This window comes from Eublepharis macularius, chromosome 4, assembly GCF_028583425.1.
Source record: "Eublepharis macularius isolate TG4126 chromosome 4, MPM_Emac_v1.0, whole genome shotgun sequence".
In the NCBI taxonomy this organism is placed as follows: Eukaryota; Metazoa; Chordata; class Lepidosauria; order Squamata; family Eublepharidae; genus Eublepharis; species Eublepharis macularius.
Window position 1 is genome coordinate 56,112,148 of NC_072793.1, and position 26,432 is coordinate 56,138,579.

At 40.1% G+C, this 26,432-nt stretch overlaps 1 protein-coding gene across 10 annotated transcripts in view; it reads left to right on the forward strand.

Moving 5' to 3' along the window:
* TENM2 (teneurin transmembrane protein 2) overlaps positions 1 to 26,432 on the forward strand; it is a 1,076,616-nt gene that overhangs the window by 1,026,603 nt on the left and 23,581 nt on the right. For 8 of the 10 annotated variants that reach the window (XM_054977125.1, XM_054977124.1, XM_054977117.1 and 5 more), the window contains 5 exons: positions 3,377 to 3,397; positions 12,830 to 13,062; positions 18,093 to 18,247; positions 18,688 to 19,562; positions 25,378 to 25,553. In XM_054977125.1, the coding sequence (XP_054833100.1) occupies positions 3,377 to 3,397; positions 12,830 to 13,062; positions 18,093 to 18,247; positions 18,688 to 19,562; positions 25,378 to 25,553 (1,460 nt within the window). The remainder of the gene's footprint in view (positions 1 to 3,376; positions 3,398 to 12,829; positions 13,063 to 18,092; positions 18,248 to 18,687; positions 19,563 to 25,377; positions 25,554 to 26,432) is intronic. The other 2 variants (XM_054977126.1, XM_054977127.1) reach the window with 1 other exon arrangement.

Below are 26,432 nucleotides of genomic sequence, written 5' to 3' on the forward strand. Positions count from 1 at the left end.
CTCCAGATGACATCTCCTCTCCCTCCTATCCTTTCTGGCAAGGCAGGATGGTGGGTGCTGTCGGCTGCTGCTACTCTGTTCCTCAGTGGGACCCTCGAGTGAGGACCCTCACTTGCTGGGGGATCAGGCCCCCCATCTGAATGACATGTCCTCTCCCACCCACGCCGGGAATACCAGCACGCTCCTCTTTGGCCTGTCGGGCGGGCACAAGGGGGTTGCTGCTGGCAAGCTGCCAGACCCCTCGCCCCACCTCAACCACGTTCCTGCCCTCGTTGGGAATACCAAGGTGCTCCACTTTGACCTGGCGGGCAGGCACATGGGGGGTGCCACCAGCGAGCGGGCAGACCCCCCGCCTCCTCCCCGTGCCCGCCAGGTCCAACGGCCACCGGCATCAGCCACCGTTCCTGTATCGCTGGGAACAGCGGCATGCCCCACTGCGTTTTCCACGATCCACAATCCAGGTTTGGGGACGGGAGATGGTCGTTGCTGTTCGGGAATTCGGGATTGTGGTCTGTACCGAACCACGATCCGCTGGTTTGATAAATTTTTTTGGTTCGTGCCCATGTCTACTGTGGGGTTATGTTGGTGGTTGTACATAGGGAGGTGCACCAGGAAAAATGATTTTTTATATGGATTTCAGGGAGGAAATAATTATTGGTATTCCAGGTTATTCCGATCCCAAATACTGATTTGGTATTGAGATTCAGTTTTTTTCTGGATTCCAAAATTTTTGGGTCCATTATTCCCTATGGGGAATCTTTCCAAGGGACTGAAGTGCCTGGATTTCAATCAAGTGACACCAGAATTGCAACACACCTGGTGCTGCCTGTCCACTAAAGAACCTACAAGTTTCAAGTAAATTGAGATTAAAGAATCCAATTCTTTGTACCCCTGAAAAGGTGCCCCCAGCCATCCTCCATTGTTTCTTATTGCAGGATGGAGGAGATTACATGTTTCCTCCAGGGCAAAGAATAACCAAACACACAACAGCAAGCAAAGCAACCACTGGCCAAAAGTCTCCCAATGCAAACTGAACTAAGAAGCAAAACAGAAAATCTTAGTTTGACTATTGTCAAACCAGAGAATCTTAGCAGAACCAACTAAAGCAAGGTACACTATTTCCAGCCAAACAGAACAAATCTAAAAAAATGCAGAAGCCACATAGAACCCAGGGCCAACACCATAAGCCCAACAGAGCCAGTGTCAAACCAGATAATCCCAGCACAACAAACCTGGCAAGACAGTACCAAAGGCAGCCAGCCAGACCTGGCAATGGCAAGACACTGACAATGAAACAGAAACACACACACTAACTTCCCAAGGAGTAAGGTTTAAAAAGAGTCAGAAATAAAACCAAATCTTCCCCTACCCATTCCCACCAGGCCAAAAAAAGAAAAAGGATGAACTGCACAAGCCTAAACTCAAAACAACAGCACCAGACCACCCCCTCTCATCCAAAGTTCCTAGACCAAATAAAAAGAGGTTTGTAAAAGAACCAGAAAGAAAACAAAGGCTATTCCCTCCCTTCCCCCCCCCACAACAACCCACCAGACCAAAAAATCAAAAACAAAACAGAACTTGAAATAACAATAATAATTTTAAAATATTTTAAAATGATCAAACCATTTCCAGACAGGTAGCAGGCAGTAATCCAGTTCCAGAATCCTCCAAGGCAGACAAACCAGATCAGCCAGAGGCACACTCTAAGAAATTTTACAATGTAATAGAATCAAGCTACAACTCAGACCTGGGCCATTTCCGCACGGCTTACCTCAACCCGGAACGCTGCGCAACATGCCGAAAAAAAACGGAAGATCGCGTTTTCTTGCGCGAGTTTTGCACGATGTTGCGCAACATCGCACAAAACTTGCACGAGAAAACATGATCTTCCCGGTTTTTTTCGGCATGTTGCGCAGCATTCCAGGTTGAAGTAAGCCGTGTGGAAATGGCCCTGCTTTTATCCTTTTTGTCCATGGTCAGAAAGAATTTGAAACAAAGCTATCTTATGAGAGAATCACCATGATTGGGCAGACAGAGCTCCCCCTAATGTATGATCCTGTTTGCCAGTGAGAGCTGCTTTCCGCCTGTTGCCCAGGAAACCTGCAAAGGTGAAGGAAAGAGTTTGAATTTTTAAATCACAGGCCCCAGATATTCCTGAATATTTCTGGAGATACTGAAGTTCAGGACACTGGTATTATGATGATTCCTGATTACATAGCCAGATTCTGAATATACCTGGAAAATACTGGTAGGTTTTTTTCTGATATATCTTCGGACCGGAGCTCACACCCCTACTTTCATGCCTCTGAAGGCAGGAGGTCTGATACATGAAAGCTTACATTGATATAAATTGTGTTAGTCTTTGAAGTGCTACTTGAATCCTATGTAATTGTATATTTGGTAGAGTCATAACCCTAGGTAGTTTAATTCTGACTGTTCCTCTGCATGAACAAGTACAAATAAAGTAGTATATATTTATTTAGTTGAATTGTGTGACTTATGAAACTCATTACCAACCTGAAAAAAAAGTTTTGGAATAATTCACATAGGGCTGTTCCTTTTCACTGGATGGATTATACTGTAACCTTTTGCTAAAAACATGCTTACCTATGTGAGAAACTGGAGTTACTAGTATCAGTTCTGAGGCGTGCAACCCCCACCTTCAGTATAGGTTGCTCAGCTTATCTTTGGATTGTGGAAAATCCATAAATGGGTGACCTCATAATTTAAATAACGTGTATAAAGTATTCATAGCCCTTGGCATTGCATGAAGTCTCATCTTGTATGGCAGAGACAAACACTGATTAATGCAGTTTTGAATTACAAAGCAGAGTATCTCGTTGCTGTGTTATGAAACAGCACTTTCCATCACTTAGAAATCATGTGAAATGAATGCCAGACTGACAGTGAAACCTGCTCTAAATGGCAACTCTAGGGACCAAAGAGGAAAGCCAGTTGCTGAGTAGAGATGTGCTCAAGGTTACAAAACACCCTCTTGGTTCAGTTGTTTGACTGGAAAAGATATTAGCACATTTCACTTTTGTCAGGCCTCTGTTTCACCAAGCCTGCTGACAGACAGCCGCCAACTCCTTTCACTGTCAGTATAAAAGATGGACATTTTTACACATGATGTTTTTCAGTGATCCAGAAAGTTGTGTACAAAATTGCCTTGAGGGGCTATTCCAGCAGGGAACTATCTTGTGACTGCAACAACTTCTGTTGTGCTTCATCCCTAAATTAACCTAAGGCTAGAGCTGAAAAGAAGTTTCCTTTCCTATGTCCTCTTACAAAATAAGACACATGCTATGTTTGCTTTACGGTCTCTTCTTCAGCTAACTGTTCCTCTTTTTTTCTTTTCTGTTCCCTTTCTGTAAAGAAATAAAGAGTTTAAACATAGGTAAGACCAAGACCATAATCCTCTTATCATTTGATATGTTTTGTTTGTTCTGTTGTGTTTGCTTTTTGTGTTGTGCTTCTTGTGTGATGTTACATTTTAAATGTATCAAATAGAGCATCATTTATGCACTAATTGTGTGTTATGAATACGATAAGCATTAGCAATTATACAATGCAGTCAAAAAGCAACCAAATAAGTTCTGACAGCAATTAGGAATGTCTAATGAAATGCAAGCATAATGAACCCCAAGCTAACTTTTAGATGAGCACTTCTCCCTGCAGTCTGTAATTGGTCTAAATGGTTGAGGCAAACTACAGCAATGGCTTTTGTAAATGCTGGATAGGGTTCAGAAAGGCGCTAATGAACTGGAAATGGGTCAAAAACTCATTTCCAACTCATTAATGAATTTTTCAGGATTCTGTCTCTCCTGTACCCCCCCCCCCTTTTAATACAATGTTATTAGTTGGTCAATCTGTTGGGCAGATTGTATCCAGCCACCAATTTCATTCGATGCTTTAAACAGTTTTACTTCTTTGGAGAAATGGTTCCCTTTCCTGGTCTGTTGCACTGCTTGAATCTTCTCCTTTGCACATCTTCTCATCTGAACATTACAGTTAGAAGCGCAGTAAGCACAAGCAAAAAACTTTAATGTGTCTGTTTACGGGCACTTCTGGTAACTACTGAAGCTACCCATAGTCAAAAGTTAATTTAAGAAGAATTTCATACTGCAAAATAGAACATTGTCATATCTGATAACAAAAAATATAACACAAAAGCAGAACAGTGTGATCTCATAGATCCAGCTTGAGCAGGGAAAATATATTGTCATATAAATAAAATTTAGATCCAGAGCTGTTATACGACTCTTGTCATACTCGTGGAGTATAATTGCTCTTTCTCATTCTTCCCTCTTATCATGAACGAAAAAGCAGATATATGACAAGTTACCACCTGAGCTGCAGAAACAAAAAGATGAAAGTTCTAAGATTTTGATGGGATTCAAATTGCAGGAAGGTGCAGTGGGTCTGGCGGAAGGGTTGAAAGCTCGTATTAATGTCTGCATCTGAAGAATGCAGTGAAGCATGTAGTGGCCAAAAGCAGGCCCTATCTTGCCTTTTCCTACCCTTCCTGGGTGATTCCGCACGAATGGTTTTCCCTGCTTCAGCTTCTAAATGACCTCGATTTTTTCTTGTGTTTCCACACCTGGGAAGGCAATCCTAGCAGCAGATTCGAAGCCACTGCACGTTTTGTCCATTTTTTTTCCATCCTGCTTTCCCCTGACTTATTTGTCCATGCGCAGCAGATTAGGGATTTTAATCATGCGGAATTCTTTATCCGATGTTCTCCCCACCCTTGCCCTTTTCTCTCGCCCTTCGAATCAACTTAATTTGATTGGCCAATCATGTTTGCTAAGCTACACCCACTACCCTTTCCCGTCCCCTCTTTTAAAAAAAAAAATGTAAAAAAAAACGTTGCAACGTTTCTACAAATCTATGCAGAAACATATCCTGTGTCACATGACAACAGCTGACCAATAACGGGTCCATTTTACAACACGCCAAATTTGTTACTTGTTGCTCGCTGACAGCTGACAGCTTCTGAGGTAGAGTGAAAGTGTGATGGAGGGACTTCAGCGTTCAACTAGTGGTCTAGGCATTTCATGGAGGGAGAAAGAGACCGTCCTCAACACTACACCTATCACTAAATCACACTGCTCACGAAGAAAGCGGGAAAGATAGATGTGGGGTCATTGGTAACAATTTTCCCTCCAAATGTCAATAGCCAATACTCTTCCACAATATCGGCGGGAAGTGCTCTGGCCTATCCAATATGTTTATTTGATGCAACGTTTTTTTTGTGAGAAATTTTTTTCTAATGTGTTGGTTTGATGCAACGTTTATGTGTAGCAACATTTGGGGGGGGTGGAAATGAAGATGTGCATCATTCGACACTTCCCCCGGAAAAAGCGATGAGGAATCGATTTTTATCCTGTCAAAAATTCCACATGATGGACTTTGAGCCGATGAAATGTGCGAAACAAAAGTCTAGTGTGGAATCGGGGAGAAGTGGATTCGTAGGACTCCACCACGGCATGACTGCTCAGAAAGTCCGATCAAAATTGATCATGCGGAATCCCCCTACGTCCTCCTAACAATTGACATGGCTAGATGGTATTGTTCATTCTACTTATAAAACAGCCATTTAACTACTTACATCAGAAAAAAATTGGTATCCATCTGACATGGATTAAAAATATCAGTAATCAATACATACTTCTTGCAGGTATTGTAAGACACCCACATTTACATTTGCAAAACAAGGTCTTATACTCGATTATTAAAGAAGAAGAGTAAGGAAACAAAAGAAACCCCTAGTGGAAGAGGAGAAGGGAAGATTTTGCCAGATTTCAGATTTTTGTGGTTGCTAGTAGTGCTGTGGTGCATTTTCTTCATGAGAGGATTTCCAAGACAAATAGCAAGCTAGTGGGCAAAGGGAAAAGAGAGAGAAAAGATCTACTCTGCCAAATTCTTCCATAAACTTTTACATGGGATCCGACTCATAGTGAAATCCTAAGCAGAGTTACTCCAGTCTAAGCTCATTGATTTCAATGGGCTTAGACTGCAGTAACTCTGCTTAGGATTTCACTTTTAGTATAGTTACTGAGACAAAACTCCTCCCTTCCAATGTGTCTGTGACTGATGTTTGTTCTGTTCCATGTAATCAGCTGTGTTCCTGCAAGGCAAAATAGGTCATAGGCATTTGACAAATAGCAATGCTTGAAGTAGAGTGCCTGGTCCCCAGTCAGAGATGCAGCTGTGCTTCCTGTTGGATGCGCTGAAGCTCGCCTGCACATGGTGTTTCATGGCCCACATTTCCCCTTTCTTCCACATAGTGCATACTAACCCTGCACCCCTTGTGTGAATTTTTTAAAATTTTATTTAACAAAAAACTAACCGCATACAAAACAGAAATAAAAAATTGACAACAATAGTGGCAGGTGTACCCATAAGCATCTATAAAAGATTTCCAAGTCTTTTCCAAAAGATTTCCTCCACCCTTTTCTTCCCTTGTGTATGATGGGAAGAGAAAGGAGAAAGGGAATTCCCACCTGGAATACTGAAATTCATGTTTGTACTGAGATGTCATTTTCTTGTTTTTATCTGTTGTAATTTATAACCCGCCCTGAGCCTGCTTGCAGAAGGAGGGCTAAAAATCTAATAAATCAATCAATCAAATATCTAAAAATAGTCCATGTGAAATTGTCATCTATATACCATACATTCAAATACGGATAAGACTATAAGGTCCTTGATCCATTGAATTCTGGAAGGTGGCATTTATCTCTCCAATGTCGTAATATAAGTCTTTTGGCAAGAGTAAGGGCACAGAGGGTCCAGTTTCATTGACCTTGGCTAGCCTCCAAGAAACAGATAAATAGTTTAAAAGTACATAAGCATCCTCAAAAATCAATGAATATTCAAATAAAACTTTGATATAACAATAAATAACAGCACAATGCAGCTGAGAGGAGTGGCTTACCCAAAGCTACATTGCTGAGCTAATGGCAATAGTGAGGTTCAAACTAGCAGTGTTGACTTGCTGTCCAACCACTTAACTACTATGGTACAGCAGTTCTGAGTAATCATTTCCACCCCAAAATACCAAATAACTGAACATTCCCAAAGAACATGTTTAAGAGATGTGTCCTGCAATATATAATGCCAGCAAGTAGGCACTTCACTCAGTCCTTTTCCAAAAAGGCACTGTGGTGTCCAATATATCCTAAACATTTTGCTGAATAAGTTGCAACATGAGAACCACAGAAACAATAGGTATAAATTTTAAAGCTCTATCCCATTGCTTTGGCAAAACTGGGCAATCTAGCTCCTTATGTCATTCATTCCTGAGAGGCTGCATATCATATTTATTAATTGGCATCAAATATTTATAAGTAAATACTGAAGGTTTTATTTTCTGCACTGATTCAATTAGAATTTCAGAAGTAAGGGAGACTCTGAAACACTTAACACCAACAGATGTTGTAACTGTAAATTGCCATTTGACAGAGGCTGGCAAGTCACCTCAAGTGAGATACCTCAAGTGAGAAAATGACAAAAACTCATTGACCCTTTTCACATAGCCCCTGTAAACCATTTTGGCTTCTGGTTGCTAGTAGTACCATTTCAGGCACAACAGTTTGGCTGCCTGTGCCCTGTTTGCAATGCAGGACTGGGCCGAGCTTTTTTTTTTAACTGTTTTCTCTGCTCTCAGGTTTTCAGTGCACTCCCCATTCTCTGCAGATTACGGTTTGAAATGTCTGTACCACTTCTGACAGTGACACTTTTTATTTTCCTTCCCAATTCCAGCACATTCTTTTTCTGAACATATATAGATTAGCACTATAGCATTGTAATGATAGATGAAGCAAGTTCGCTGAATTCCCAGCTTTCATTTTTTAACGAAAAGTAAGTCTCTAGCCCTTTCCAGTACACAAATATGCATTTTTCCTTCTATCTCCACAACCAAAGAGGTCAGAGACTAGACATGGGCACGAACGGGGAAAAAACCCCGATCACCCTATTCATCGTTTGGTGCCATCCACAAACAATGAACATGGACGAACATGAACTGTTCCCGGACATGTTCATTATTCGTTGTTCGTGGGGGCCAGAACCACCCCAAACCTCCCCTACTTAGCCCCCCTCCCCACAAACCCACTTACCTGGCTCTTTAAAGATCCCTTTAAACTATCAGCTGGCAGGCGGCAGGGGGGATTCCCTCCTGCCACCTGCCAGCTGATAGTTTAAAGGGCCCTTTCCTGCACGTGCAAGGGGCAGGGCCCTTTAAACACCCCCCAAACTGACCTTCCCAATGTCCAATACCCACCAAATTTGCAGGGGACATAGTCCTCACTGTCCTCTGAAGACCCCCCAAGTTTCAGAGAGATTGCACCCCAGGAAAGGCATGATCCATGGGTCTCCCCATTGGCTGTCATTTTCACAGTGGCAAAAACGGGACTCTCTGCTGGAAGTACTTTGAAGGGTTAAAGCCAGAAGGAGTTCAGACAGAGTTCAGTCCCTCCCAGTTGCCAAGGGGATTGATTGCAGGTGCCAGACTGTCTGGCTTGACAAAAGGCTGCGGAAGGCAACAAACGAGGCTTGCAATGACCACCTGTTCATTTAGGATGGGGCCTCACAAACAGCTTGTTTGAGAACAGCAGATTAGGCTGTTCGTGGGTTTTTTCTGTTCGTAATGCTGCTTGTGCCCATGTCTATCAGAGACTTACATTTTAAAAAATGAAACCTGGGAATTCAGAGAATTTGCTACACTTATTGTGTATACTATGCTATATTGATATTTTGTGCTGTTTTCTCAACAAAATTCAAAAGCCCTGGTGGCCCCAAGGTAGGTGGGCATTTCTGGTGCCAGAAAAGGTGGCACTGCTTGAAATGGCCACAGAAATTCACAGAATTCATAAACAGATATAAATGTTGTTTGAAACTGCCACTCCCACATCGCTTTACACAAGCCAGGGCAGCAATAGATAACGATCAGGTTAAAAAGAAAATGTGAAAGAGGCCAACATCATAGCCTATCAATTGGTCTAAAGTTTTTTTTAAAAAAATCTACCTTTCCAAGCTTTCCATAAAAAGACACACACTCCCAACATTTTTAGATCTGGATTGGCCCATAGTATGTGGATGTTGAGAGGGAAAGTGTTGATGAACCTATACAGTATAACTACATATTGCAAGGGGAGGGGAGATAACATAGTTATTTACAACAAACAAACTCTGAGTCAAGGATTCCTTGCTTATCTGTGTCAGGTGCAAGTTGGACCAGATGTTCTTATTGGGAGTTTACATCATTAGGTGGAGTATCTTTAAAGATACAGCCAGGATAGGGCTACATCAACAATGTTATGGATAGTAGCACTTCTTAGAACTGTGCTTTAACTGGTGATACTAGTTATTGCTAGCAGAACAGTATCAATACACATAGTGGTTCAGTTTGTAATACCAGTGCAACATTAGGTTATGACATTGTGCTGGGATAACAGTTTTTTGTTTGTGGTCTGACCATATATTTGCAAACCCAATGGCCAAAGACTGTGATCATAAAATTCTAATTATTGCTAGGCATCTTGCAGGGAGTCTTACTGGCAGCAATACTGGACATCTATATTTATGCAGCCACACACATTCTCCCCCAAGCTGAGCTTCACTACATACCTATGCTGTCTGCAAGGTTGCTTAGTGCTGTTTCAGCACAACCTTGCTCACAGGGTTGATTTGTCTCACAAATATAAAAGCATTGCTCTTCAGAGGCCAATAAGTCCAGTTGCAAAAAAACCCCAAAACATAGAATATTCACTTTCTGTCGCTGTCCTGCTGACTTTGAAAGCCTCTGTTGGTTTTTAAAGAAATTTTCCTGGTATCACCCAGAGTTGGCATCTGCCAGGATCTTGTTTTAAATACTCATTACATCTGCCTGTTGTTAGCTAGACATGTTTGTGCAGGAGCTTTTCCACTTAGTCCAGTTGTCTGTTTGAATAGCTGAGGCTGACATTTCCCAATTTACAAGTGGCTCACTGGTTCTGCACCTCAAACAGCTGTCAAAATAGTTTTGTTAGAGATGAGGTAATATCTCAGAACATCCACTGCATAAAGAAAATACATCAGTAGAACAATAGCTTGGCTTCACTGCAAATTGTGAGGACTTGCTTTTGTTAGGGATACAGGACTGGCATCTTTCATGAATGGTATAATTAGTTAAAGTCTGTTATGGCATTCCATAAAGTCCACTAGTTAGTCTGAGAGCAAGAAGAATAATCTTGCCTCAAAATGTAGTGGCTGTGTGCCTGACTATTGCCACCAATTCTATTGAGTAACAGGTTTGGGGACACAAACTACTGCTTGAACCATCACTGTTACCACAACTTCATAGTCAAGCCATTTGATGGTGTCACTCTAAGGGAGAAAACACTTGCTTAAAAATCTTATTTTCCTTCAGATCATTCTGCAGCTGACCTCAGAGGAGGCAGAGGCTTACAGGATGCCATCTTTGGGAAAGATGAAGTTTAACTAGCCATATTCTGCCTACTCTGAAGCAATGTTACAGGGATATGTAGCTGCCTAATACTTCTACATAGTCTGAAGGCAACCAGCCATCATTGCTACAGCAGTTCTGGGGTGGGATCCTGACACCCAGTCTGAGGGCACAAAAATGGCATTGGTAGAAATAAGCCCAAGATGCCAGATGGAAATCCGTTTCCACAGCCACTGTCTGCTTCCAAATTGGAATTCAGCAGCAACATCTGTCTGTTCCATTTCTGCTTACTGCATAAGCAATGTTGAATAAATACCATGTACTCTTCTGATTGTTTGATCTTAGTAAATTAAACCATTTCCATCACCATGGTATTCTCCACCCAACACCGTATGAAAGAAGTAAATGAACAAACCAGCTGTCAGCACTTGAATGCATGACTCAGGGCTGTTTTACACATTACTTTTCTCACTGAATTATTTATCCATTTAAAAATTGAACGACCGTGTGACCAAAGTTTAATCTAAACCATAGGTTGCCAGGGCTCAGCTTCATTCTAAAAAACAAATGCCCCAAGCAGTAGCAATAATGAAATAATATGATAAGGGAGGATGCTTTTGAGCATGTACAGAACTATAATTTGCCTCACTACAGCTGCTCCCACACATTAGGAGTAAATATATGATTTCTAGGCAGGCAAACTCCAACATCTATCATTTTAGAAATTAAAAACCAGCTTTTTTCTTTTTGTTAGTAGAGTTTCTTTTTATGCAAGTGTACACAGCTTGGAAAAATGAAATGAATGCTGTCACTTGCCCTGTCTGAATACCCACAGAAGCAAATGTGCTCATGTCATTCTTCTGACTTTATGGAGTACATATGTAGAGAGCACAACACAGGAGTTATTCAGAGTTTAATATATAAAGAAATGTGTTAGGCAGTTGACCACATAGGGTTCACTAGAGCAGGAAAATCTATTCAGAGCTTCTTTTATGTTGGCTGACAACAAAGATTATGAGTGCCCCACTTCTTCAGTAATAACCTTGAACATGAAATAATTATTTGCTACAATTTTGGAATGCCAAGAGGTGATGTTAACCTCTAGCCATCAACAGACTGGCCATCTTGTTAGAGTTACAAAACTCTTTGTAAACTCTTTCTATTTAAAAATGGATGAAAATCTAAAGGACTGCAGTTATAAATTATGGGACTATTCATCTTTTATGCTGCCTCAGGGCAGGCCATCGTGTGTTCTAAGCACTATTATTTGACACAGTGGGAAGAAGAGGAGAATATTTTACAAGGAGGCAGAGATGCTATATGTTTTTGAAAAATAATTTACAGCTCCTTGTCAGAAGCCACAGCACTTTGGCTTCCTCTACATTTTGTTTGCAGTGACATTATTTTCAAAATACTTGCACTCAAATGAAACATCCAATTTCTATAAAATAGGATTCACAAGGGAGGTAAAAAAGAAATTCATAAATGGAAGTTAATGAGATCTAAAGTAGAAAGATATAGATATATATCTTCAGTGCTCATATTATTAAGATATAAAACTGTCTATTTCCAGTTTTCTAGAATGTATAGAAATGTACAATGTACAAAAGAGTATCAACTATAAGCTAAGTTAGACTGGTTTTGTATGAGGCAGACACTGCCTGGTGGGTTACATATAACAGACTCCGAATTAATGGAACTTATGACTAAGTCAATGTACATAAGATTTCCACAGATTTTGAAGTAAGCAGCTGAGACGAATGGTTGTTGTGGGTTTTCCGGGGTGTATTGCTGTGGTCTTGGCACGGCAATACAGCCCGGAAAACCCACAACAACCATCGTTCTCCGGCCGTGAAAGCCTTCGACAATACAGCTGAGACGAAGTTTATAAGGATAAGTAGATGGCCACAAGACTATACTTTACCCACCTGTCTGGCCTCATTTTATTTATTTGTCACTTTTTTCTTGTTCTTATTCAAAGGATTAAGTTAACTATTTGATCTTCATGAGAACTTTTTGAGTTAGATTAGGCTGAGAGAGAGTGACCTGACCAAAGGTACCCAGTGAGTTTCACACCTGAAAAGGACATTTGACCTGAGTTTCTTATAACCCAACCTAAACATTACCTATCTTAGTCAGTACTGGAGGTTAATTGAGCACAAGGGAAAGAAACTAGGTAGGTTCTTCCAAATTTACAGTTATCCTTTCTAGGGTTTTGAATTCTTGGAGAGAAAAGCAGGCAACTGACCTGCCAGCAATGTTGGTGATAAAAGTAGAGTCGTGTACATTTTCCGCTACCTCTGTTCTCCCAGTCTCCCTTTAGCAAATAGGCCTTGTGGGGAGCTGGTGTAGCCATCATATTTTCTCTTTTCTATTCCAAAGCAACAACCCCGCCCACAAATACTACCTAGCTGTGGATCCTGTTTCGGGCTCGCTTTATGTGTCAGACACGAACAGTCGCCGTATTTACAAAGTTAAAACCCTTACTGGTGCCAAAGACTTAGCTGGTAACTCTGAAGTGGTGGCAGGGACAGGAGAGCAGTGCCTACCTTTTGATGAAGCCAGATGTGGCGATGGAGGGAAAGCAGTGGATGCAACTCTAATGAGCCCACGAGGTAAGCCATAAACAATGATGGTCTGAAGCAAGTTTGGATTTTGATATCATTATTCAGCAATTAAATCATTGCTTGCTGAGCTATTTTTATTCTCTTTTTTAATCACAGGAGGTTAACAAGTCTTCCCCATATAGGATTTTATCTTGAGGTTGGTTGGTTGTTGTTGTTACTTGTTTTCTTTTACTGGGAGTAAACTCCTGCCCCTGCATTTTCTTCCCCTTGCAAAAGAACAAAATGTGAATGAACAGAGTGCTTTCCACTGTGAAGAGGAAATGTGCAAGCAAGCAGAATTGTATGAAATGTTCCTTTGGGAGTGCAAAAGTGTATATTATGTTTTGGATTTTGTTTGAGAAGGGGTAGGGTGTACTGTCTCCTCTATATTCTGTTTATATAGAGAAACAAAAGCCAAACATTATTTTTCTTCTTGCAACAAAGGAAATGAATGTATGGGACTCTGGTTTTTATTTTCACTGTGCTTGCTTTTCTGTACTCCAGTTTTTAAAAAAAATGCAACCTAAGCATCTGTACTTTGGCTAGCCACATCTTTTGAAAATAATGAAAGTGGAGTGGAAAGAAACATGCACAACGAACATTGAATAAAAGAAATTTCTGCATACTTGCAATGTACAAATTCCACCTTCATTATCTGTCAAATTAATAATTATTCTGACTTGAAGTTGAAAAGCACAGTTTCAATGAACTGTCAGAGGACAGAGATTCAGATGTTTCATTAAAATGTATATTAATTTGTGAATTTGCTTGCTCTGATTCAAAGAATCACTTGTAAATGTCTGAAATAAATTCATGTTAAAAGCACTCAATGCACAATCACCGTCATATATTGCATCCAGCAATGATAATAGATTTTTGCCTAGAACAAAACTTACTGCAACACTGGGTTACTCTTCCTTACCAAACTGCCTTTATGCCCAGGCTTCTGCTCAGGAATGATATACAGTAAAGAATTACGAAATTCCCAAGCCAAAGAAACACATGGAAATCACTGGTTTAGGTCATCATTACAGTGATTTTCCAGAAAGGTAGTACATATCTGGGATTCTTAGATATTACAAAACCTCCTACCAAAACAATCTGTGTTGTTTTTCACCTTCACGTGCTGCTAGCCAGCAGGCACTTGTTCTGTCTTTTATTCTAGTGATTTCCTGAGCAACAGCATTTCTCCCTTCCAATCAGATCCTTGCAAGGGTGGAGTATAGAGGGCTCCCAGTCAATCACCATTAGAAACAAGCCATAGAGAGCCACAGTTCTCCTTCCCTCCCTCTCCTGTATGGGCAGAGCACTGTTTTTCTTTACAAGTAAGATGGCTGTGGGCATCTTGTTCAGGGCACATAGAATTGGATCCCTTTGTCCAATGTGGTTGAAAGTTGAAGAATCTTTAATGGGCAGGCAGCACTAGCACTGCTGTAATTTTGGCATCATTTGTTGAAAAACAGCCACTCCAGCTCCCCCATCAAAAATGTCCCCCATATGGATAATGGGAGAGCAATGGGATGGGGGTGGGGGTGGAAAGGCAACCAACAAACAACAACAACAAGGAAGGTTGGCAAATGCAGAGTTTTCAGCAAAAAGGTAAAAAAATGTCTGCCACTGTAAGAGTAAGAAAATGAAATGAATGCAGACATAAATGCTGGTGGCTGGCCGTAGCTTTCCTGCTAGGCTGCTGCTTGATCACCACTTTAGGAATCAGCAGGTGCACAGAGGAGCACCTACCTCAGGTGGTCTGCAAAATCAAACTCCTTTGTTCAATGTGCTTGAAACTTGGAGGGTCTTTAGATTTAAGAGAAGACTGTTCTTTGCAAATTCAGTGCCATTAACTTTATAAACAGCTGTCCAGACCCTCATATATATTATCCATTGAAAATAATGTTCCCAGTTTCCAGAACCCAAAAAAACTACATGGATTTGAATCTCAAACTGGTAATGTCCTACCCAGAAATAAGCAATCATGCTAAAAATACACCCCCTCCAAGCCCAGATCCAAAATTGTAATGAATTTTTTTTTCTCAGCACACACCCCTACAATAAAGCTGTTTCTTTTTTTAAAAATTTACTTTATCACAATAAAACGTAGGATGTTAAAAAAAAATTATTTTATTACAACAAATGACATGCCAAAGTTCACATAAAGAAACAAAAATATTTAAAAAACAAACGAATGAAAACATAGAGGGAGACATACCATTTGGACATGTTACAGAATTTCTTTAAGCTCGTTACTTAATCAATAACTCTTCCATAATACCCATATCTTAACTAAACATATAACTTCGACTTTACTGCGAAGATATGTGCATTTCCCCCCATACTTCAGCCTATCATTTGTTGCCAACCTTCTAACTCTAAATTTCAAATCTACAAGAAGCTCTGACTTCTCTTTTACATACAGAAAGTCCATGAAAGGTCTCCAGATCTTCACAAAACTGGCTGTCCATATGGAACAATGGGAGAAAATGTGGAATTATGGTCTAAAATTTACATTATGTTTTAATTTGAAAGAGAATGTCTATAAAATGATGCATAGCTGGTACATGACCCCACAAAAATTAGCTAAGATGTTTAATGGTGTGTCAAACAAATGTTGGAGGTGTCAAAAAAATGAGGGTTCCTTCTACCATATGTGGTGGACCTGCCCTGTTGCTAAAAAGTATTGGAAACAAATACATCTAACAATGCAAAAAATATTAAAGAGTAACCTACAATTAAAGCCAGAGATGTGCCTATTGAGTTTAGTGGATATGTGAATAGAAAATGAATTTGGAATTTTGATTAGATATATGACAACAGCTGCAAGAATAATTTATGCACAATATTGGAAATTGAATAAATTTCCAACAGTAGATGATTGGCTAGTGAAGATGTTGGAGTTGGCAGAAATGGCAAAATTAACAGAATTGCTGAGGGATAAAACAACAGCCAGTTTTGTGAATAAAGCTATTTCACAGCTATAGAGTGAAGGTGTTGGGACTAACACTTTTTACTGGAAGTCAAATTCTGATTTCATAAACTAACTGTAGAAAAGCAAAATTCAGGTCCTGCTAGAACCAAGTCTTGCTCCTCTGTTACAGACCAACATGGCTATTCACCTGAAAATAAACTAACCATCGCTACAATAAACCGTGTATTTTAATTCTCTCTAGAGTCAAGACTAGAGATGGGCACAAACAGAAAAAAACGAACATGATGTTCATTGTTCATTGCCATCCACAAACAGGGACTCACGAACAACCATGAACATGGCCCTGTTCGCGAACATGTTCATGGTTGGCTGTTCGTGGGGGCCAGCAGGCTCTCTTCCAGCCATCATCTGAGTTTGGTCAAGATCCCTACTGCACCACTCCCAGAAACCTGACTGAGCAGGCACCAGGAAAGGTACCGATAATAAATAATAGCTTGGCCCCAGAGCCTGGCAGCAGCCCTGGAACTTGAAGGGGTAGATCCCTATCCCACCACACACAAGGAAAATTCAAGCTCCAGTGCACTCTATCAAAATGCCAACAGCAGCTGTGTCTCTCCCTCTCCACTGTCTGCAAAACCAGAGCTGGGAGCCCCCCTCTCCCCTGCTCTTCCTCCCTTGTGACAAATTTGGAGCTCCACACTTGAAAGGAAGACCTGCCTATCAAGCTAAATTGGGCTTAGATTGGGGTTTCCAGGGCAACAGCAGGAGTTCAGACAGAGTTCAGACAATCCCTGCTTAAATTGCCAAGGGAATTGATTGCAGGTGCCAGACTGTCCGGCTTGACGAACAGCAATGAACAAGGCTTGCAACGACCACCTGTTTGTTTAGAATGGGGCCTCATGAACAGCTTGTTCACGAACAGCAGATTGGGCTGTTTGTGGCTTTTTTTTGTTCATATTGCTGTTCATGCCCATCTCTAGTCAAGACTCTACTCTTCTATGCCTCACTTATTCAGTAGGCTGAAGTCAAACCAGTCATTTACAGAACAGAGGTTGAATGTGCATTGCAACATGCATTAGAGTTGGCTTTCCCTGATACTTTTGACTTGTGGAACGGTTGCCAAAAAGGTCTGCCACCATTGCTCTTCCATAAAAGTATCTTCATTACTACCTCTAGCTTTCTGCCAGTATATCGGGTTGAAGAAGATCCACGTACAAAAGTGTCCACCTGAGCAGATTATTCTTTTTATAGTGAAACATTTTAAGGTGCTCATGTAAGAAGTCAAATATGTAGTATAAATGAAAAAGTTGCCATCCACAGAGAACTGTTCTAGTGTGAGTCCTATAAAAGTAAGAGTTGCTTAAAACTCTGATTTTCCAAAAGCTTGTGGTATCAGAAGAAGAAAATCTTCCTGTAAAAATTTTAAAAATGCTTATGTATAATACAGGAATTAAGAAAACGAAATGTCCCAGCCATTGTTTGTATTGACTTATTCTATGTAATACTCCTCGAGTCTCAGTGAGAAAGGCAGACTATAAATAATGGAAATAAAAAAATAAAACCAGTAAACATTAATGTTAGTTTGGAAATTAAATTTTAGAAAATTTGGAACCAAAGACTTTGCTGATTCTAGTGGAGCAGTACTATAGGTTGGCTGACATGGAGGATATGCACACAAAATCAGGACCAAATATTGAGCAGTGATTGCCCATACTGCATTGGAATTGGATGGTCTAGCTGTTTGGCTTCTACAAACTAACAGGGCAAACTCCTTTGAAGCCAACTGATACACACACCAAAAGGAGATGTTTACATATACTAGCAAATGAATGTTTTGATTGCTCCCTCCCCCTCCCCCCCTAATTGCCTCTTCCCTCTGCTCTTCTGTGTTTGACCAGTCTCTGTATCAGGCATCTGAAGAAGAGAACTTGATTCTCGAAAGCTTATGCTAAAATAAAATTGGTTAGTCTTAAAGGTGCTACTGGACTCTTTTTGATTTTGCTACCACAGACTAACACGGCTAACTTCTCTGCAATGATTAGTGTCCATGATAAAATTATTAACATAGCATGAAGTGAGGCAGCTCATTCTTGTTTTCTTTGAACCCTGGTAGGAATTGCAGTGGATAAGTATGGCCTTATGTATTTTGTTGATGCCACAATGATACGGAAAGTTGATCAGAATGGAATCATATCAACTCTGCTGGGCTCCAATGACCTAACTGCTGTTCGGCCGCTAAGCTGTGATTCCAGCATGGATGTCACCCAGGTAGAGTGTTACTTCCTCTTTGCTTGTGTGCCATACTGAAACAGATGGCTATTTATTTTGGATAACTGCCTAGTCGTTCTCCCCAGGAAATATTATATGTTACGCTCTGTTTAAAAAAATGAATTGTAATAATGTCAAGGATGATGACAATATACAGTGTGAGATGATAGTTAATATAATTACTGATAATAACAAACCTATCATCTTTTCAGTAGATGACCTACAGCAGTGAAAGAGAGAGCTCTGATAATGTTGTATTTAATTGTGTTTGCTTTTCTATAATTCTTTGCAGCAAGCAGTACTATTTACTGAATACATAAGTGTCCAGGGTAGTTTTAATGAAAACAAATCTGCTCACATCACACACAGATATACTCTGCATTCAAAGAAATGTGTTTATCTAGGTTAATAGTCATCAAAATGTGTTGTGTCTATCACAGGTGCGTCTGGAATGGCCAACCGATCTTGCTGTCAACCCAATGGATAATTCTTTGTATGTACTGGAGAACAATGTCATTTTGCGGATCACCGAGAACCATCAGGTTAGCATCATCGCTGGCCGGCCGATGCACTGTCAGGTTCCTGGTATAGACTACTCCCTCAGCAAACTGGCCATTCATTCTGCACTGGAATCAGCCAGTGCTATTGCCATCTCACACACTGGAATTCTTTACATCAGTGAGACAGATGAGAAAAAAATTAACCGGCTTCGCCAGGTCACCACTAATGGCGAGATTTGCCTACTGGCTGGAGCAGCTTCAGACTGCGACTGCAAAAATGATGTCAACTGTAATTGCTATGCAGGTGATGATGCTTATGCCACCGACGCCATCTTAAATACCCCATCCTCCTTAGCTGTGGCACCAGACGGCACTATTTATATAGCAGATCTTGGAAATATACGTATCAGGGCTGTCAGCAAAAACAGGCCTGTCCTTAACTCTTTCAACCAGTATGAAATTGCATCTCCAGGAGAGCAGGAACTCTATGTCTTCAACACTGATGGCATCCACCAGTATACCCTAAGCCTTGTTACAGGAGAATATCTATATAATTTCACCTATAGTGCCGATAACGATGTGACTGACGTGATTGATAACAGTGGCAACTCTCTAAAAATTCGGCGGGATACAAATGGAGCACCACGTCATTTTCTAATGCCTGACAATCAAATTGTGACTCTGACTGTTGGCACAAATGGTGGTCTTAAGGTAGTGTCAACTCAGACCTTGGAACTTGGATTAATGACTTACCATGGGAACAGTGGTCTCTTGGCAACAAAAAGTGATGAGACCGGATGGACGACATTTTATGAGTAAGACCCTTTTCAGAATAACGTTGCACATCCGTTATCTGTCCAGGTGATAAGCATCATAATAAGGATGTGGTTCAAGAAGAAAGGCAGGTCTAGACATGATCTGTGCCCTCTGCCAATTCCAAAATACTCTGTGATGTGCATATTTTTTAAATTTTACATAATTCATTCTGACTTCTCTTTGAGACTTTTCACATAGTTTATTCTCAGAAGGACTACCCAAATTGGAACAATCAAAGGAGTAGGCAGGGGGAATAGGAAAAGTGTGGGTGGAAGAAATTTCAAACTTCATAATTAAGGCAAACGAGAAGATTCCACACAGGCATTGTCCACACTTAACACCAAGCCCCCATTTGGCACCATGCAACTGAACTTTGTGCTTGCCCATTTCTTCCTGTCTCCCTCTTTGTGTTTTGTATGTTCAGAGTCATGTCCAAAACAGATCACAAATCTCTGTTTTCAAATTGAGGCCGCATAAGGAAGGGATAAAGGTTCAATTTTTCAATCCCCCAAGCAATTTTGCTAACTGAAGAAGAAGAAGGTGGCCCTTTAAAGAAGAAAAAAGGTGGCCTTTTAAAAGGACTCCTCTCTTTTCCTTTAAAATGCCAATAATGATGCTAGCTTTGATTAGTGAAACAGAACAAAAATTGAAAGAGTTAACCTCTCTTCCCTTCTGGCAAGGCCTCCAGTCTGAATCGTAGCTGCACATGCTTGCAATTTGCATTTTGCAGAAAGAGATACACAATCTTCATCACATCTGTTTTGCTCCTTACCTAGTGCTTCAGATTTAGTGCAGCCCCTAATTTGGCATTACATCCCCACCAGAAAACCGAACACAGGAAGCTTCAATCGGAGTGAGGTTCATGAATGGTGATCACAAAAAGGATCTTTGTAAAATTCCCCCTTCCCATAACAGACCCCCTGCCCCCTCCTAAAAATCTGTTCTTGGTGATTAGGAATATCTTATAGAATGACCTGACTGGTTACTCAAGAAGCTGTCACAGAAAGATGGAAGTTGTAAAAAAATTACTCCCTCTTGCTTGAGTTCATGTTCTGTTCATTCTTGGTAGGTTTCATAGATTACTGCCCCCCCCCCCACACACACACTACATCTAAGTTCATTATCAATGAACATCTATCCTCAGCAATTTTTCCCCCGTGGGGACTGCAGTGAGTGGCAGGGGAATTGGCAATGATCTACTGTATAATTTCTGCTTACAGTTCTCTGGAACCAAATCCATGGTTTGAGCTTTTCCTGCAAACTGGAATTATAAATCAGGCCTGAACCTGATTTGTAGTCCTGGTTTGGAGGTATAGTGCAAACCATGGTTTTCTCATTGAAATGTAACACCAAACTATGCTTTGCAGTTAAGGAAAAGTTATTTATTTATTTATTTATTTATTTATTTATTTATTTATTTATACCCTTCTGTTCTCCCCAATGGGAACCCAAAGTGGCTTACATTGCTCTCCTCTCCTTCATTATATCCTGACAACTTTGTGAAGTAGGTTAAGCTGAGAATGTGTGAAATAAGCAATAATGGCAAAATCCACCCCCCACCTCCACTGTCAAAGTCCAAATCAGAAATTATAATGAAGATTTTCTCAGTGCACACCCCTGCCGTACATATCCGAGAAGAGTGGTATGCAAGTGTTTTTGATAACTCTGCTGCTATTATGAATGTCTGTTATAGAGGATGTTGTACTGTTCTCAGAAGCCTGAAATGCAGCAAACAATTTAGGATGGCAACAGCAGGATAAGGCCCAACATTGTTGAACTTAAATGGCAGACCAATGAATATGTATTTTCTGTACTAGCTCTGCCCAACTCATAACCTAATAGATTATGGCTACACCCCACTAAGTTTCTTCTCTCCAGGGATTTCAATATCACAGTTTCTTTTGGAACGCAAATGACAAGTCTTGCTGTTCAAATGTCAGGATATTGGGACTATGCTCCATATGGGCAGATAAAGCATTGATTAACTTTACTGACTGCTCATTTCTGAGATTGGTGAGGAAATTAGATCCCAAGGTATATGTAAAAGCTCAATGTGACGTATATTTCTAGAGAGCCCAAAATTACACTCGTTTTAAGAGCCAGTAGATTAGAAAGACAAAATTTCCTCTTTAACTGCAACAGATGAAAGATAGTGTGCTAGACATTTTAAGCTATAGAAGAACACTAGAATTTTGTTAACCATTATCTTCTTTTTAATAGTCCTCATGTACATACCTGGCCAGGTTTGTTGAATTTTCTCAAACAAGCAATATTATGAAACAATGATCATAGTGTTTTTTTTAAATTAAATGCAGACAGGCCTTTTTAGAATTGATTAGAGATTAAATATTTACATACCAGAGGATCTGTACATTTTTGCAAATATACCATTTGCACCCACAAAGAGCAAAAGAAGGACTGTTTGAGTAAGCATCCCACCAAGCTGCTGTGTGAAGCAGCAAACTGAAATGTTTTCTCCCAAGCAGGACCCTGTCAGGGAAGGCACCACTCCACTGCTGGAAAAGGTGCGTTTGCCAGGCAGCAGATCTGATTCTGATATAAGAGTAACCACTCAGCTAACTGGAATGGGCTCCATTTGAGCAGGTTTGGGATTTGTTTCATGAGTATGCAAATATGCTGTTTCTTGAGAGTATGCTCATACGGTGCTCACCATCATGTTTGCTTGGACTTTAAATGGATGGTAGGATTGCCAGGCTGAGCCTGGGAACCAGCACGAGGGCTAGTGACAGGGATATGGGGGCAGGGGTAAGTGTGACATCACTGACATTGTTTTGTCACTTCTGGGTTTTACCCAGAAAGAGGGTAGCTCTGGGAGTTTCTGGTGATTCCTAGAGCTACTCTTCGTCACTTTTAGGTTTTACCTAAAGGTGACATAAGTGACATTGGCAACGTCGCTGGTTTTTTTCCCCTCCCAACACCACTCACAGCAGCAGCAGGCAACAGAACTTGCCAGCAGCAAGCCTAACTATCGTGGGAGAGTGAGTTCTTCTTAAACAAGGAAGTTGCTTTCATACGCAGTTTCATGTGGAGCATTAATTAGTATCTCCACCCAGTATATGCTGAGAACCTCCCCTTTGTCAATTAGTTTCTCATAAGGAATAGCATTAAGTAGAATCAGAGTGCCATTTCCACATTGCCGGCCTATTTATAAGTAGTTATTAATGGTTGATTGACACCTTGATTAATACAGAGAAGCAAAACAATTCAAAGGCATAAATAACCCCGTTTGGAAATATGGCTATATTTTCTAAAGGTATCGCCACATGTCGGTGGGTTTTTTTTTAATTATTGAAAGTCTCTCTCTTATGTAGGAGAAAACTGCCATCTGCTGGTCGTGTTATAGCATGGCCACCAGTAAGTTGGTACCTCTGCCTTTATTAATCTTAACGGATGTTTTTCCAAAACAGTAGATGGACGACCACTCCCAGAATCCTTATTCGCAACAGTATTCTGGCAGTATTTTTCATATAACACACTGTGAAGCTCTGTAAATTGCATTCAAAGACCGTATCTTTACCACAAGTTTCAGTATTTTGGTCTTTTTCTTTTTTAGGTTTATGTGTACAAGTGTGTGCAAACCAGTTTTTTCAGCTGTCTCTGATTATAAAAGACACGGCTGCTGAAGTGCTTTGGGGGTATTCAAAGCCCATGAAAAATAACTGTAGGGACATATTTTGAAGTAGTTCCACTAGATATCCTATAGATTTCCATGTGGAATAAGACCTGTATTTTGACAGTGCTAAGTAAGTGCCAGGAAATAGATTATATGGACATGGGGTCTTATTTAACTTCATGTTTGATTGAAAGCTATAATTAGCCCATTACTTTATATCAAAATAATTTCATCTGATTCATGCACTGACTGTGTAACTGGAGTTACAAAGTGATTGCTGTTTTCTTTAGTTTTTCTCTTCCATTTTCTCTATGCCTTAATCAGGGCCTTTCCTGCAGATTAACTAATGGCTCTCTGTTGTGTGTGAGATCCTCACTCCACCCAGCCACTCATCAGTTCCCAGGAAATGTCCTGCTCCATCATGGTTATAGCTTAATAAATGCATTTACAGCTGTCTGCTGCCTAACTCCGTTGAATAATTAAGTCACATTATCGAGCAATGCAGCACAATCCAGCCTGGACTCTTTCCCCAGATGAGAACAGCCATGCTTGCAGGGCAGCAGTTGCTATTCCCATATGCTTTTCATTCTGCCACTTTCCTTCCCTCCTCAACAAGTCTATAGAGCTGTGTATAGATGGACTTGCACACTGGGACAATTTGCCAGTTTCAGCAATTAGTGCCTCATTAGTATCTTGTCTCTGGAGAAACTGATCATGTGAACATTCTTATCCAGAAGGGTGGGGGGAAATCAGTTGCTGATACAGAGCAAAAAAAAAATATCAAAGGAATTGGAACCAAATAACTTCTTGCTTCTGCCAAATGAAATAATTATAATCCTATACATAATTTTAAATTGCTCTGTTACATTCAGTTGTAGCATGAGATCTGCATTGCCTGAACTATAATCAGTGTTTTCTACTGTTTCTGAAATAGACTGATGCCTCTCACATTTTCCAGTTATTTTTATGAGGGTCTGTCTCCCTCTGATAAATTGTTCATTCATGAAACAGGAATTTCCATATCCTTCACAAATGTGGAAATCTGAATTGATGCTAAATGTACTAAATTAAGCATGGCTTTGTAAGTAGACCCCTTATTTGTTCTACAAACCTCTATGTCTTGGTCCTGTATTGGTCGCTTTGCCAAGAGATAAAAGCTTAAGGTGGGACCATGTCCAAATGCTGTCCTGCTGACACATCACCACAAATAGATGTGAAACAAAGGAAAGGATTAGGGGAATTGTCACATACACACAGAGTGCCCAAGAACAAATGTAATTATTTCTGAGAAGCACCTATTTCTGACCAGTATATCAAGGTGATTGTTGTTTAAAATTATTAAAAGGTCCTGTTTACTATATAAAGATTCCAGATGGGTAGCATGTTAGTCTTTAGCAGCACAATAAAGCAAGAGTTCAGTTGCACCATAAGGTCTAACAAAGCTTATGCTGGAATAAACTTTTATTTTTATAAATTAGGTATGCATGCTAATGTAGAAATCCTTCTACTTACAAGAAAAAGAGGAGTAGACTTCCCTGTGCTGAAAACATCGATATAGTTAATATATGTTAAAACATACTTTCTCTTTGTGTGTGTGTGTAAAACTATGTAAATAATTTAATATTCTTTAAATTTAGCCTTGAATAATCTTCTTCAAACTGAAATTCCTCTCCCCACAAAAAAGTGAAATGGAACCTCTGCTAGAAGCATATCACAGGGACAATCGTACACAGATATATCACTACACATTTTGAAGATGGATTCTTGGCAATAACTTTTATTATCTGAAACATCTTACACGAAGAAGCAGAAAGATCAATGAGGAATGGATTTTAATAAAAAATAAATATGCAAATTATATAGATTGCATTTTGGTAACAGAATATCCAGGGAAGTTCATACATAAGAATGTTCCACAGATGTGCAGGACCTAGATGGTTCAGAGCCTGATCTTCTGTTGAGTCCTGTTGTTCTGTGCACTTTGGTTCCTGAATCTAGCAAGCAGTGTGGCTCTATAGAATTCTGGGGGATTCTTCCTGCTTTTGATACTGAGAATGTATTTTGCGTAAGGGGACATCTGTATTAGCTCTTCAAGTTGTTTATGTTACTGTCCTATATATATATAGGCTTAGATGAATCTTGGAAAAATTATATATTGTGACTTTTCTTGCATCTTTTAGTTACGACCATGAAGGACGCCTGACCAATGTAACTCGCCCCACGGGTGTAGTAACCAGCCTTCATCGTGAAATGGAAAAGTCTATTACCATAGATATTGAAAACTCCAACCGGGATGATGATGTCACAGTAATTACCAACCTCTCATCTGTGGAGGCATCCTATACCGTAGTTCAAGGTACAGAAACACACTTCTCAGAACACCACATCATCTGTCAAATATACACAAAAAGATTACCTTTAAAGTATCCTCAAAAGACTTTACGATTTACATGCCTGTGTAAGAGCAAAAACAATGGTATAATGCAGATTTGAGTAATCCGTGGTCTGCATGCTTTTGTGCAGTCTAGGCTTCTGTTAAACTCTTGAGAAATGCAGTTTTATTATTTATAAAAGATCATTATCCAGTAATCTTCTCCATTTTCTCTTCTGTAAAGACCATGCCTCCCCTCCTACACACACACACACACACACACACACACACACACAGAAAGAAACCTGGAGAGCTGCTTAGATATCACATTATTATACGTATGTACCTGTTCAGGACTGCACCACGCTGCTCTTAACAGAAAAAACACACTTCCCTGGATCATTCCAATCAATTCAGTAACCAAAAAGCTATAGACTATTATGCATATCTGACTATTACTCATATCGAAAAATAGTATTCTCACATTAAATATCATGGCAATCGTGTTTCAAAAATATATTATTACTGTCACTTGTGAAACCACTAAGAATCTAAGGATGGTTCAATATCCCTGGCCAGCACGTGCTTTTTATTCAGCCCAGACACCTAGGTCTGAATAAAACCCACCCACCCCTGTTCAGTCATGGCAATACAGTATGACTCTCCCCTAGGGCTAGATAACTGCAAGGAACCCAGGTAGCAGTCATGTCTTTTTGTAAGACATTTATTTTGTCATGGTATCTGTGCACATTCTATGTATAGCTAGAATATATCTTGAGAACTTTCTAAAACTGAAGTTTGTGATCTCATTTATGTGTCTCTTGACTTTAAGAACAGTTGTTTTTGTTGTAGTTTTTTAAAAAT